Source organism: Anser anser, assembly GCF_964211835.1.
Source record: "Anser anser genome assembly, chromosome: Z".
In the NCBI taxonomy this organism is placed as follows: domain Eukaryota; kingdom Metazoa; phylum Chordata; class Aves; order Anseriformes; family Anatidae; genus Anser; species Anser anser.
In genome coordinates this window covers 47,257,371-47,271,247 of record NC_139723.1, presented here as the reverse complement: position 1 = coordinate 47,271,247, position 13,877 = coordinate 47,257,371, and the positions used below count along the sequence as shown (strand labels likewise).

The following is a 13,877-nucleotide window of genomic DNA, read 5'->3' as shown; positions in this document are numbered from 1 at the left end:
GGACGTTTCGGCCACCATAAATGTCCCCTACATTCTCAGAGGCAAAGCGAACACTTCGGACAATACCCTGAAACTTTATTAAAGCATGCAATTCCTCTCGAAACTTGGCTTTCAGAAATTCCAATGCCTACCACTTACTCTCATTCTTCACCTTTGATTATGCTCTTCGCCCATCTACCAGAGCCCAGGTATAATACTATTAAACACAACTTACTTAAGGAAGGGATTGAAATTAGTCTTTTCCCTCATCCCCTTAGCTGGGATTTTAGGTATTCATTTAAAAGGTTTTCCGGATTTTTGTTTGTTTCTTTGTTTGGCGGGTATTTTGGTGCTTTTTTTCTTTCCTTTTTTTTTTTGTTTTCCCCTGTTCCTCCCCCTTCCCCCGCCCCGTTTCCACCCGTACCCACGGCGCCGGGCTCGGGGGCAGACACGCAGCCAGAAGCGATCCCTCTGATGCTCGGGGCACCACGGCCCCGGCCCCTGCTGCGGCCCCGCCGGGCCGGGCACCCTGCCGGGGGTGCTGAGCAGCGCTGGAGAGCCGCGGTCCGGCCCGTGCGGCTCCTCCAACACGTTTGTTTGTTTAGCCAATAAAGGCCGGGGCGATCATTTCGAGGCTGGCACCTCCTATGGCAGCACCCCGCTAACTGGGCTCCGGTGGCCGCCTCGGCTGGCAGGGTTTCCTTCAACCTCAGCGGCGGCGCGGGGAGCGGCTTTCCCCGTTCCTCGCTCGCATCCGCAGCCTGCCCGGGCTCGCAGGGCACTGTCGGAGGATGCACACGAAAGGTCGCACCGCACCGCTCGCTGATTTCTGCCAGATCGGCGGCGGTGGCGAGGAGCACCCCGCGGCCAGGAGCAGGCAGGGTGTCTCTGCCGGTGCCTTCGGCGCAGCGCGGCCGAGTAGCACGAGGTGCCCGCAACGATTTGGAGAGGAAAACGCAGCCTTTCCCCGCGTTTCTCCGAGTTTCGTGCTAGGCTTCGCGCGGCTTTTCAGGCTCAATGAATTAGCAGCTCCCAAGGGTCGCAGCTCGCCGCTGCCCGGGTCCCGGCTCCGGCCCGACGCCCCCTTCCCCGGGGTGCCCCCGGGGGACCAGGGGAGGTCCGGGGCCAGGGTAAGGGGCAGGGGGCAGAGGGGCTCCGGGAGGGCCGGGAGGGCGAGGGGGAGGAGGGGGCCGCCCTGCTCGGGCATCTTTTCCCGGCCCTGTGTTTTGAAAGAGGATCTCGCCCTCACATGGCGTTTCCTCGCCCCCCCCCCCCCCGGCTCCACCTCGCCCAGCTGAGGAGGTGCGAGTGAGAGGGAAGCCGGGAGCCGCTCCTCGCTCCTTTTCCACCAGGCGCCAAGTCCCCGAGCCGCTGTCATGTGATATATAGCAGGAGAGCAGGAGCTGCGGGGGTCTCCTGGCTCGGGCATCATTACAAAACCGCGCCGGAGCGCGCACACCCGACACAGCCGGGGCTGCCGCCGCCCCCGCTCGCCTCCTCTCCCCGCCGTCTCCCAGCGCTCGCCTCCTCCCGCCGCAAACTTTTTTTCGGGGACGCCGGACTGAGCGGTGAGAGGGGCGTTTTGCTTTCCTTGCTCCCCGTCTCCGCAGAGACCCGGGGTAATTTCATGCTCCCCAGCCCCCGCCGCGTGCCGAGCGCCAGCGCCAGCAGGGAGAGCGCGAGGGGGCAGCGGAGGGCCCCGGGCGACCCGGTGGCCTCCAGGAGCCGGGCGAAGGGGACACCCGCGGCGGCCGGGAGCTGTCTCTGCCCCGCGCCCCCCGCGCCCCCCGCGCCCCCCGCGCCCCCCGCGGTCCCGCGGCGAGCGGCGGGGGGCCGAGGCGAGCGCACCCCGCGGGGCGAGGGCGCCCGGGGGCTCCGTGCGCCCATCCCGCGGGGGGGTCGCGGTCGCGCGTGGTCCGGGCGGGCGGCGCCCACGATGTAGGGGCGGCGGCGGGGCAGGGCTCGGCCGTCCACGGCATCCCGAGCCCGGAGCGCGGCGCGGCCGGGACGTGCGGCCGCGGGAGAGCCGCGGCGGGGCGGCGATGCCCAGGCCGGGGAAGAGCTCGTACAGCGACCAGAAGCCGCCCTACTCCTACATCTCCCTGACGGCCATGGCCATCCAGCACTCGGCCGAGAAGATGCTGCCCCTGAGCGACATCTACAAGTTCATCATGGAGCGCTTCCCCTACTACCGCGAGCACACGCAGCGCTGGCAGAACTCCCTCCGACACAACCTCTCCTTCAACGACTGCTTCATCAAGATCCCCCGCCGCCCCGACCAGCCGGGCAAGGGCAGCTTCTGGGCGCTGCACCCCGACTGCGGGGACATGTTCGAGAACGGCAGCTTCCTGCGGCGCCGCAAGCGCTTCAAGGTCCTGCGGCCCGAGCATCACCTGCCCGGCGGCGGCGGCGGCGGCGGGCCGGGCGGCGGGGCGGGCGGCGGGGGTCCCGGCAAGCCCCCTGCGCCCGCCCCGCACATGGTGCACTACTTCCACCCGCACCCGCCGCCGCCGCCGCCGCCTCCCCCGGGCAAGGTGCCGGGGCTGGCGGGTTCCGAGGCGGCCGTGGCCGCCGCCGCCGCCGCCGCCGCCGTGGGGAGGCTGCCGCAGTTCTCGCCCTACGGCAGCGGGCAGCCGTCGGGCTTCAAGCACCCCTTCGCCATCGAGAACATCATCGGCAGAGATTACAAGGGCGTGCTGCAGGCCGGCGGGCTGCCGCTGGCCTCGGTGATGCACCACCTGGGCTACCCGGTGCCCAGCCAGCTCAGCAGCGTGGTCAGCTCCATGTGGCCCCACGTCGGGGTGATGGACCCGGTGGCCGGCGTGCCCGTGTCCCCCGACTACGGACCCTTCGGGGTGCCCGTGAAGGCGCTCTGCCACCCGCCGGCGCAGACCATGCCCGCCGTCCCGGTGCCCATCAAGCCGGCTCCAGCCGTGCCTGCCGCCTCGGCCATCCCCGCCCTGACGGTCGCCGCCTCGCAGATCTGCCCCGCCGCTTCCCCGGCCTCCGCTGCGCTCCTGGAGCAGGCGGCAAGCGGCGCCCCCGAGGGCAAGGGCTCCCTCCACTCCGTCCTGGTGCACTCCTAAAGGGCCGGGGGCCGGGGGAGCGGAGGCCCCCGGGCTCCCAGGGGAGGGGGCACGCGTGCGGCACGGAGACCCGCTCCGTCTGGTGGCCGTGCCCCTGCCTGTGTTTGTGTTGTGTACAATCAGATTGTGTGAGAGCCAGGTCGCAGGTAAGAGCTTTTATCATCGTTAAATACCCTCAGTGGCGGAGAGGTGATGTGAAAAGCCACTGCCGGGGGCTGGAAGGGGCTGGGGGGAGGCTCCCCGTCACACCGACAGCCTGGGGCTGGGGGCGGCCGGGCACCGGGGCTCCCCGCGGAGCCCCCTCCCGGGGCTGTCGGCGGTGGTCCCGCCAGGCTCGGGGCGCGGCGGCAGAGGGGCTCCAGCCTCAGGGGCAAAACCTGCGCTGAGCGCTGCTCTCCCCGCTCCCCCGAGCATCCATCCTCTGCCCCGCGGACCTGGGGAGCTCGCTCCGAAGGAGGCGTCCAAAGCCGAGGTAATAACTCGGACCCCGGCGAGCTGCGGGGCCTCGGGAAGCGTGATGCTCGCGAATTAAAGCGTAAGCTTTAAATAGCTCGATTAATTAGTGGGAATTTAAATGACAACGGCGCTGACGTCGAAGGGCTCCTTTAACTAACGATTACTCGTCCTTCCCCCTCACACTTTTACGCTGCATCTCAGTGAGGGTAATACCTTAGGAGGGACCGAAGTATGACCTGGCCTCTCAGGCTGTGAGTGTCCGAATTCCCTAAATTCTCCTGAAAATGAAACCAGCCCTGCTATTCGTAGATTGTGCTTATCACATCGCCTTCTACCGCTCACAGATATCGCTATTTTGTATGTGTTGCTTGGCGTTTCTTCCACGTGAGTGTGAACACTAAAACCTGTTGGGTGGGGAAAAGAAAAAAAAAAAAAGAAAGAGAGAGATAAGAAAAATTAAAAATCTTCGGGAAAAGCACTTTACTGAAAACAACCTTCCAGCAGACGAGAGGTCTGCGTAAAGCAGAGGGATCAGAAGTCAGAGAGCGATGCTCTGGCTGACGAGTCCCGGCTGGCTTGTGAGAGATTGCTGCCGTACCCTGTCTGCCCTGCTGTACACCAATGATCATTAAAACCCATCTATTCATTTGCTTCTGCTGGTGCTGCTGTTTAAAACACTCGCCTTTTACACCGGTTTAGAAACGCGTGCTCGCACCGTAGGTTCCTCTCCCCCCAGACAGACTGAAGCGCCCAAAACTTTTCCCGGAGACAAAACCAGAGAGGGAGAGGGAAAGAAAACTCTGAGGGGCAAATCTCCCGCTGGCGAGGTGCTTTCTCCGGTGCTGGCCGGGTCTGAGGAGGGGGCACCGGCTCGGATCCCGATCCCACCGCCCGAGGCAGCGCAGCTCTGCCGCCGGTCGCGCCAGGCGCTGAATCCCGGTCGCTGCCCGGCTCTTCCCCGAGACGCCAGGTCGCGGTCCCAGCCCCTGGGGAAGGTGCCCTGGGTTGGGCTGCTCCTTGCCGGGGGACCTGCAGCCGCAGAAAAGCGGCTGTTGTTGGGAAAAGCAAGCCTGCCGAGCCCCGGGTGCCGGAGGTCTCCAGTTTTCCCTGCGCCCGCCCGAAATTCACCCCGCAGCTGCTCGATTTCCACTTGCCCCCTCCGCTCCGGGCGGGGGATGCACCTTAACTTCCAGAACTACAAAGCTCCCAGCGCTGGAAAATACAACGCTGCTAATAATGTTGCGTTACTGAGGCACAGATCGGTATCGCTGTTTGGAAATCGGACTAGCAGGGGGATCGCCCCAAAAGTTTTGCAGCCGGGTAAACAGAGCAAAAGAAATTATATATATGTATGCGTGTGTATATATATATATGTATATATATGTATATGCATATATACATATATACATATATATAAAGTGCTTCACATTTCCTTTGCCCCGCTGTCTTCCATTTCAGGCAAGAAATCGAGTCGATATTTCTGCTGCTAAATCTGCCGCTTATATTGAAAGCAGTCTCCCGAGTAAGTGGTGAATCGCGCCGGTTTTACTTAGCTCGGTGTGCTTAAATACACCGCACCCCTTCGACGTGGTGCCCTCTGTGGCCCTGGAGCACCTTTAGGGTTCTGTGTTTTCCCTCTGGGAAGGGCCCGAGGGGTGAGGGGAATGTGAAGCCCAGAGCGGGAGCTGCAGGAATCCTTCCCGGGAGGGAAGCTGATGTCGGAGGGGGCCGAGGGCAGCCTGGTGGTAGCAGACCGTGGGAAGAGGGGCGCCGGGGCCGCGGGGTGCCCGGCCGGGGGCTTGGGGTGAGCCACGCGGCAGCTGCCTGCGCTTTGCGTGACCCAAAGAGTCAAGGCTTCTCTTCGCAGCTCGTACAGGGAAAGTTGTCAGAGCGCCGGAGCGACCGGAGCGCTTCAGGCTGTCAGGGGGAAAAGGCAAAGTCACCGGCTGAGAAATACCTTGTAGAGAGTTTACGCATTTTTCCTTATTTCTAAGGACCCAGTCTCTAAGCATAGCCTTTGCAATATTATAAAGTCGTGTATCAACAACCTACAATCCCAATATGTAAACAACAATCCCATCACTGCTCAGAAACAGCCGATGGTACAGCGTGTAGGCAAGTCAAATAGTACCCTTCCCTCCAAACAAAAAAAAAGCAGGTGTAAACTAGAGAAGGGTAAGATTTTTATGTGGTAAACCAAACAGGAAAACAAATCCACAGACTTAGGCTAACTACAAGATATTGCCTGTCTGCTATAGCAGTATGCCACAGGCTTGCCTTCAGAATAAGGCACATCTGTGTTCTGCACAGAAAAAGCAGCTGAGCCTTTACTGGGTGGGAGCAGACAGGATGGTTGTAACTAGAAGAAATAAATGTAAGTAGGACAAGCAGGCTAATTCTTAATTTCATTACACTGCCAAAGGTAGCAAAGCAAGAGTCAGTGATAGAAGAACAGAGGCCTAAGAAAAGGAATTCATCACCCCACTATGTTTCTGATTTATCGTGGCTAGCTAACAAAGTGATGATTATTCCCACCTATGGGAAACTGTTCCTAACCAAGGCACTGCTTTATGTATCATCAGTCCATACAGCAGGCAAGCCGAGAAAAAACAACCAAATGCAGTAAGACTTCTAGAATGAATGTGTTTTACAGGCTGACATATGATAGCCATTTCAGTCCATACATTCTGAGCCCAGTGGCACCTCCAGTACTATCTGTGAAGTTCTGGGCTCCACTGACTCAGTCATGAAGCCTGTCAGGCCAGAAATCAATCTGGGAAGTCTGCTTGGAATTCCACTGATGTTTATGGGATCAGTCAGATTCTCCCTTTTATTGTAAGATTTTATTTTAAATCGCTATCGCTTTAAGATATACTCATCCCTGTAAAAACTTGAAATCTGTAAGTGTCTCAGTTTTGAAAAGTAATGTTCCAATGCTACTTTTGGATATCCCAGAAATACTTAAGTTTTGATGAACATATGGTAAAATTAACCAGCTTCGTTTGGATAAACCAGGTGTAGTTTTAGACTTTTATATGCTAAATACCAAAACTTACCACCTACAAGGCTCTATCCTGAATATATATATGTCTTTAATTTCTTTTAATAATCAGTGGTCCTCCTCCTTTGCTCATACAATGCGGCCACTGGCATTGCCCACGCAAGAAAGCAGAATGCTTAGAGCACTATTCTCAGACCCTGTGAAGGAAATCTAAGTTCAAGATCACTTCATCTCAGAAAGATTCCAATTCACATCTGTGAGCCAATGCCAGTCAACTATAAAATGGCACGTGAAGAAGAGTCATGCTTTTCGGTGAAGTCATGCCGTTACATGACAACAGATGTAACCTTCATCAACTGTTGAATAAGCTGCACGGTCTGGGTGCTCTGCTACAAGGGCAGAGTCCAACAGCCACTGGGGAAAACACAGCAGTTGGGGCAGGAAAGGAAGGATGGGAATAAGCGGCAAATTTTCACAATGCAGTACCACATGAATCGGTGTTTGGTGTCCCAAAAACACATAATCGTGTAAAAGGCGAGGTAAAGATAAGGAAGTGACAAATGCTTACTGATACTTAGTCACTCAGACAGATAAAGAAAAATAGCTGGAAAATTTGAAGTTGCAGAAAGACCTCCACACTAAGTTACAGGATAATGAAATGGAAGGTAAAAATGGAAGGTGAAATTCATTGTTGATATATGCAAACTGATACGCATGGGGATTTTATGTACATAACTACAGGTCCTAAAATTAGGATTCTTATGAATTTGTGGTAGATATCTTTATGAAAATGTTGTCTTTATAGTTGTTAGTTGTAGAAAAAAAAACAAAAAAAAAAAACAAAAAAAAACCTGCTAGGAAACAAACAGAGAACATAACAGAAAATATCACGTCCCTGTTTAAATCCTAAGTAAACTTGAATGCATCATGGAGTTTGGTGAGTTCCTCACACATAAAAGCAGATAGGTTAAAACCGGCAGGATACAGATGGGATAATCAAAGGTACATCTTCTGTATAAGTAGAACTCAATAGTCTAAGGCTCTTCAGCACGGAAAGCAAAGACATACAGAGATATATAAGTTCATAAAATCATGAGAGATCTAGAGAAGGGAACTAAGGCAGACTTGCTCACCATTTTGCTTAATACCAGAAATGGGAGTCATCAAAAGAGTTCAAAACAAACAGAAAGAGGGGATTCTTCAGAAAACACCTAATTAAAACCTAGAATCCATTGTCACAGGTTGTTGAGGTTGCTAACATTTGTTCAGAGACCAAATAGAAAATTCATGTCAGATAAATCCACAGAGGGTTGTTCCATAGAAACTTGCTACCTTTTGCTCAGACTTGCTATGCTGGTACTATATTTTGAAGGTATAATTGCACACTTTTCCTGTCTCACCCTTTCTAGAGTATCCATTGTTTACTTACTGTTGGAGATTGGACATTGAGGTAGATAAATATTTGGTCTGATCTATGACAATTCTTCTTAAACAGAGAGGGGACCAGGATCTGTGACTTCTATTCCTAGCCATGTGTCCTAAATCAAAGCAATACTTTGAAGTTGTTTCAATGTGTGATATAGGACAGTAGACATCATGGATCTCTACTCTGCATGATGCAGAGTCCAAACCTTGCTCTAGTGAGTGGCAGATTAAGTTTTATATGAAAAATATGTTAAGGTCAAGGAATGGCTAAGTTCTTCTTTCCAAAGAAAGTGTTCCACTAACTGGATTTATTGGCTTATTTTCTGGTAAAATTCATTTAAATAATTAGAAAGTTTCAGCATGGGAGACTGACTGCCCTTTTCATATTATACCAGCATACCTGGCGGGTAGACTGAGTATAGGTATGGACTTGAATACCCTCTAAGATGGAGAAGCAGCTCTGAATATCTGCGTCCTGGTTCGATAACACTAGGCATGTACATTCCACGTGTGTCTGAGGCATCCGTGCTGCTCTATGTATTGACAGAGGTGTCGGTGTACTACTTTCATCTGTATCTCCTTCTCTGCTTACAGAGCTGGTAAAAAGAAACTGTCTGCTTTTTAGAGGAGAAAAGAATCAGGTTATGACACATGATAAAAAAGGACCCTAATGCTGAGCTTCACAGAGCATTAAAATATAAGTTTTATTGCATTTGACATGCACAATGTACCACAGAATCTTGTAATATATCTCTAGACTTTTATGGATGCTTAATCTACACTGGGAGAAGTAGTCATTTTCAATAAGAAACAAACATATTTTTAAGTAAAAGACCTGGGAGAAAATTTTAAGTCCACATTGCATGGACTGTTTGTATTACGCTACATATTAAAATAATCATTGGATGATAGACATTAACTGTTCTTGGAACAACCACAGGGACCAAGTTTGCCCCCCTTTTTAAGCCAGAGAATTAGCTTAAAGCAATCAATTCAAAAAGCAAAAAGAACAATATTCTTTATCCATTAATCACAGTACCTTAATGTCAAGAAAAAGCAGGTTTTTGGCTGAACACCAGTGTTACTTAGTGAATAAGTTATTAGGCAAATGGTTCTTTCACTGCTAAAGGCTGCTAAATTTTATTTATTATCAGTCTTCACACTAACAAAAAAAAAAGAAAAAAAAAGAAAAAAAAATAGACTTCTAACTCTATAATACATGACAAAGTCCCAGTGTGGATCAGGCCTTCTTTCATCATGACCTGAATAATCTGAAGCTTAATCAATGATGAGTTCTGTATAAAAGTGAAGAAAGAAAGGAGAAAAATGTATTTTTTGTGTACTAAAGAATTTGCTTGTACCATAGATCTGCTACTGGAAAATGATCATTTGCTGGGAAAAATGTAAGAGAATTTTGTAATGTGATTGTAGTAGCCATTTGTGTTTTATTAACCTATTGGTTTATGTGGAATGTGGGACTTGGGTTTATCCCCTTCTAAGGCTTGAGATTAGAATTTTCTTAACCCTCGTAGTCTTTAACTGATGTTGTTATCAATTTGAACCACAAGAGATTAGTGAATATGCAAATTATTGTGATACTTCCTATGCTTAATAAATGCTGTAACTGTCAGGTGCTTACATCTTGTTTAATTGATTGTTATTGACCTACAAAAATCATTCCTAGTACACATGAGCTTGGAAGAAAATGCAATGTAACACGGTACATTTCTGGCTCATTACCATAGTGTACAATTTTTTAACTTGAATAGGGCTGTCAAGATAAGACCTGGAAAAAAGAATCAATTTATTGTCCTTTGAGTATCTGCAGCAGAGATAAAGCAAAACCAAACAAAATCCAAAAGCATGAGTATGATACATCTTCAAAATGAAGTTACACCATTTATTCCAGCAAAACAGATAACAAGTGAATTAATTGAGGTCCTTACAGAGCCTCTGTTACATTTACCTTTACCTTTATCTGGTTATAAACATTTTTAAAACTAAAAATGCCCCAGTTTACTCACCAGCTCCAGCACTGCAAACAAATAAATGCACCAAGTTGAAAATATGGTCTCAAATTAGGAGTCAAACTGAATATTGAGCCAGATTTTATATTTGGTGTATATGAAAATGCATCTCTGTGTCATCAGTATATTTCATCTGCAAACTTCCAGAAAGAAATGAAGGGAGAATATAAAGAAAACATTAGTCCACTAGGCTGACTTCATTTTGAAGGAATGAATTGTGAAAAAAAGAATACAAAATATACTGCTACATAAGCCTGAAAAAGGAGTAAATACAACTTTCATGCAAGAAATGCAATTTATGACAGAACAGCTTCATGCTCTTCTCTGATAATTGATTTTTAGCAAAAATAAAAGTCATGAAATAGACTGAATATTGAACAGAGCTTCAATAAAGAGTTTGGTATCACAGTGTCTGGCAAATCATCAGTGTAAGTAGAGAAGGAGTAGAACCTCACACAGGGGCTGGCTATACAATGAAATTAAGTAACATGACATGTAAATTTATGCATTTTGGGTCTTATAACAAAGGTATCTGAGGTTTGCCAGATAGAAGCAACTCAGAGGATTACCTGTTCCAAAGAGTGAGTAGAAAACTCACTGAGTATGCAGGAATATGAATGAAGGTCAAGAAAGAAAATGGAAGGTCTCATGGATTCCTATTATCTTTAGCATACATATGGTATTCTTAGCATTACCCCCATTTCTTCTTTCCTTGCATAGTAACTTTTCTCTTTATTGCACTGAGCTTTATTCATTTCTGATCACATTTCCAGCTTTATGGTACCAAACTCAAACGTGTCTATGACACAGTCCATGTTTTCCAAGTTTGATCGTGAATTCTTCCTATGTTCTCTGGGATGCAATTTTGTAAAAATTTCTCTATCCATTTTGAAGAAACATTAGCTTAACAGGGGTTATGACATTCTTCAGCTACTGAAACTCTACATTTTCTTCAATAAGAATATTTTTTTTAAGGAACTTTAACCTGCTGCCAACAGATTTGGTTTTCCTTGTCATGCCTGAGAAGCACTGCAAACACACATCCCTTCCAGCCAGGAATCAGAAAATTGCTGAACTCAACCACATTTCTTTGACTTGCTGAAAGTTAAAAATGCATCCTGAAGAGTTCCCTATTTAGTTGACCACAAAGAAGAGTAGGACCAATACCACTGACAGTGATTTACCACCTTCAGAGAGGCATCTAGTGACTACCAGCAGTTTTCTGGAAGTTCTAGAGCAGAGCTATTTTTTGCATTCATGACAAGACAGAAGGGGGTCAGTCACTACTGGAAGTCTTCTGGTTGCTAAGGGCACAAATGTTGTGGTATACAGGGCAGCTAGAACACCTCTACTTAGGTTATACTCTCTTCTCCTGGAAACTATTTGACTCTTTTGAACAGGAAAGCTTTTCATAATGGTGGTCTAATACCCAGAGAGCTCATGGGACTATTGTGGGCCTTTTTTTTTTTTTTAAACTTATAAATCATTTACTTTCAAGTAATTCAGATGAGAAAAACATTGTTTCATACTTCTTCCATTGCTTAAGAAGGAAATACTAATGTCAAGAAAACTGTACCAATGAAGCCTGAAATAAATCAAGTTAATCCTACACAAGACCATTCCAGTTACCTATGAGATCCATTTCCTTATAGATAAGTGTTGCTAAAAACATTATAAGATCAGTAAACAAACTTGCTTTAAATAATTTAACTTTTCTTTCATCTACATTTCTTCTATTTCTTCAACATTCGACAAGGCTGTCAATGTTATTGAAAGAACAACACCAGACTTAAACCACCAGAAATTACACTGAGAATCTAACACATGAATATTGGAAAATTATGGAGAAAGTTCCCAAGACTGCCAGTGCTTAGTAAAATGTATTACTTTAAACTCAACATTTTTGAAGGTCATTTTGGAAGTTTTATACAATACTTACTGATGACATGCAAAAGAAATTAGAATTGGTTGAGATGGTCTATTAATGGAGAAAGATTCACAAGCTGTGCAGCAGAAAATTTTGGGCTCTTAAATATGCAAGGGATATTCAACAACTCAATAGAAATTAATGAGGGCACACTGAAGATGACTGAAAAAAATCACTGCAGATGAAACATTTTTACATTTGATATTTCTTTGATTTTAAAATATGTCATTAAATAATTAATCAAGGTAATCACATCCAGGTGACAATTTTCCCAGTGACCACAGAAAGGCTAAGAGGAAGGGCAGATTCACATGGTTTCTATTCAAGTCTTTCTGGTGGGTATAATGAAAGGAAAGGACTCAATTACTTTGACTCAGTATCGCAAGGACATTCAGAGACTTCTCTGTGGGTTCCCAAACTTTTCAATACTGTTGCTGTGCTTATAGGAACACTTCACTTTTGAGCCCACCAACCCAAATGTTGAAAACACTGCAGGATCTCCTTAGTGAATGGCACCATCATAACAAAGGGGCAGGACAAAATAAAACGAACCTGTAACATTCTCACTTCAGAATTTGTGAGGCAGATGTGAAGTACATTTTTGTAAGTCTACTCAATCAGGAAATCAGGGGATCCAAACAAGATCAAGGCTTTTTTATGCTAGATGTTGGACTGAGACAGATATAAGAGGCACTATCATATTGTTTTACAGGTGAACGGAAAAACAACAAAAAAAAAAAAAACAAAAAAACCTAACTTTGTTTAGGTTGCTGGTAGCAGGGTCAGAGGCTGTTTCTAAATCTCACAGATACTGGTTCATGCCTCTCTTACAAGTCCCTGTTCTCTTTCATGGGAAGAGATCTTCATTTTGACAGTTTCCTTTTAATTCCCAGAAATGTGTAGATGAATACATCTGAAGGCTTGTGAAATAAAACTCAGAATTCATAAAACTCTGGGGTAGTTGCTGGTAACTGCTCTACTTGGGAAGAAGTAGTGAAATCCATTTGCACTCTCCTGCAAATAAGCTTCAGGCCCAGCACTGCCTCAGAGACTCTGAATTCAGACAGATTTCCTGTTTCCTTTGAGCCTCATCTGAGCCAAATATTTTCATTTTCTTACTGAGCTAAGCCAGCTAATCAGTTTTCCTCACCCCTTTGAGCTTTGTGGTTTCCAATTAGCATTATCCCTTTTCCAAGGGCCATGGAGCTTCGGCTCCCTGGAAGAACTGTGTCATTGTGCCTGGAGGTCCTGATGCTGGCAGATGGCTGCGTCTGGTCCCACGTATGGATGGATGGATGTCAGCTTTTTGTTTCTTTTCACTGAACCAATCAGGCAACTGATTTCAGCTCTAGCATGAGCACTACTCAGTTCTTCTTGGATATGCAACTCTCTGTCTATTCTCAGTTATAATATTGCTCACCAAACCTTCCCTGCACTGGTATCTGGCAGAGAAGGTTTTCAATGCACTCTTTCAATTTTTGACAGACAAAATACAGGAAGATGGGGGCATGAAAGCAGCACAGAAGCAGTGAAGGATGCTGAGAGCTTGTTAAATATTCTAGCAGGCCCTCGTCACAAGAATTTCCACAAATTGCATTGTCATCAAAATGCTTAGGGGGACACTAATGACCACAAAGGATTCAGCTGGACCACCCAGAGCTGCAAATGCTAAAAGAAGCTTCAAGGGCCTCTTGCAGGATTAAAGTTGCTCCCCCTTTAACATCTCGAAAATCTTCTACGAGGACCTTCCCACCATCATCAAGTAATGAAAACCATTCTTTGTACTTATCCAATCACTTTGGCATCACTCTGCTGCCTGAAAGCTAGACCGGAAGAAAATACCCACCTGTAAGACCAACTTGACATAAATATTATGTCACAGCAGTAAGACTGTTGCAAACCGCATATATTAATGGTTTAAGAATCCTGGTAATATCTAATTAATATGCTATCTGCCTAGAGAATGAGCAAGGATT

General features: G+C 47.9%; 1 protein-coding gene across 1 annotated transcript; it reads left to right on the top strand.

The window, feature by feature from the left end:
- The first annotated feature begins 1,938 nt into the window (after positions 1–1,938).
- FOXB2 (forkhead box B2) lies at positions 1,939–9,579 on the top strand. The gene has a single exon (XM_083818130.1). The coding sequence runs from the start codon at positions 2,022–2,024 to the stop codon at positions 3,063–3,065; it is 1,044 nt and encodes a 347-aa protein (XP_083674256.1). The 5' UTR covers positions 1,939–2,021; the 3' UTR covers positions 3,066–9,579.
- Positions 9,580–13,877: the final 4,298 nt, after the last annotated feature.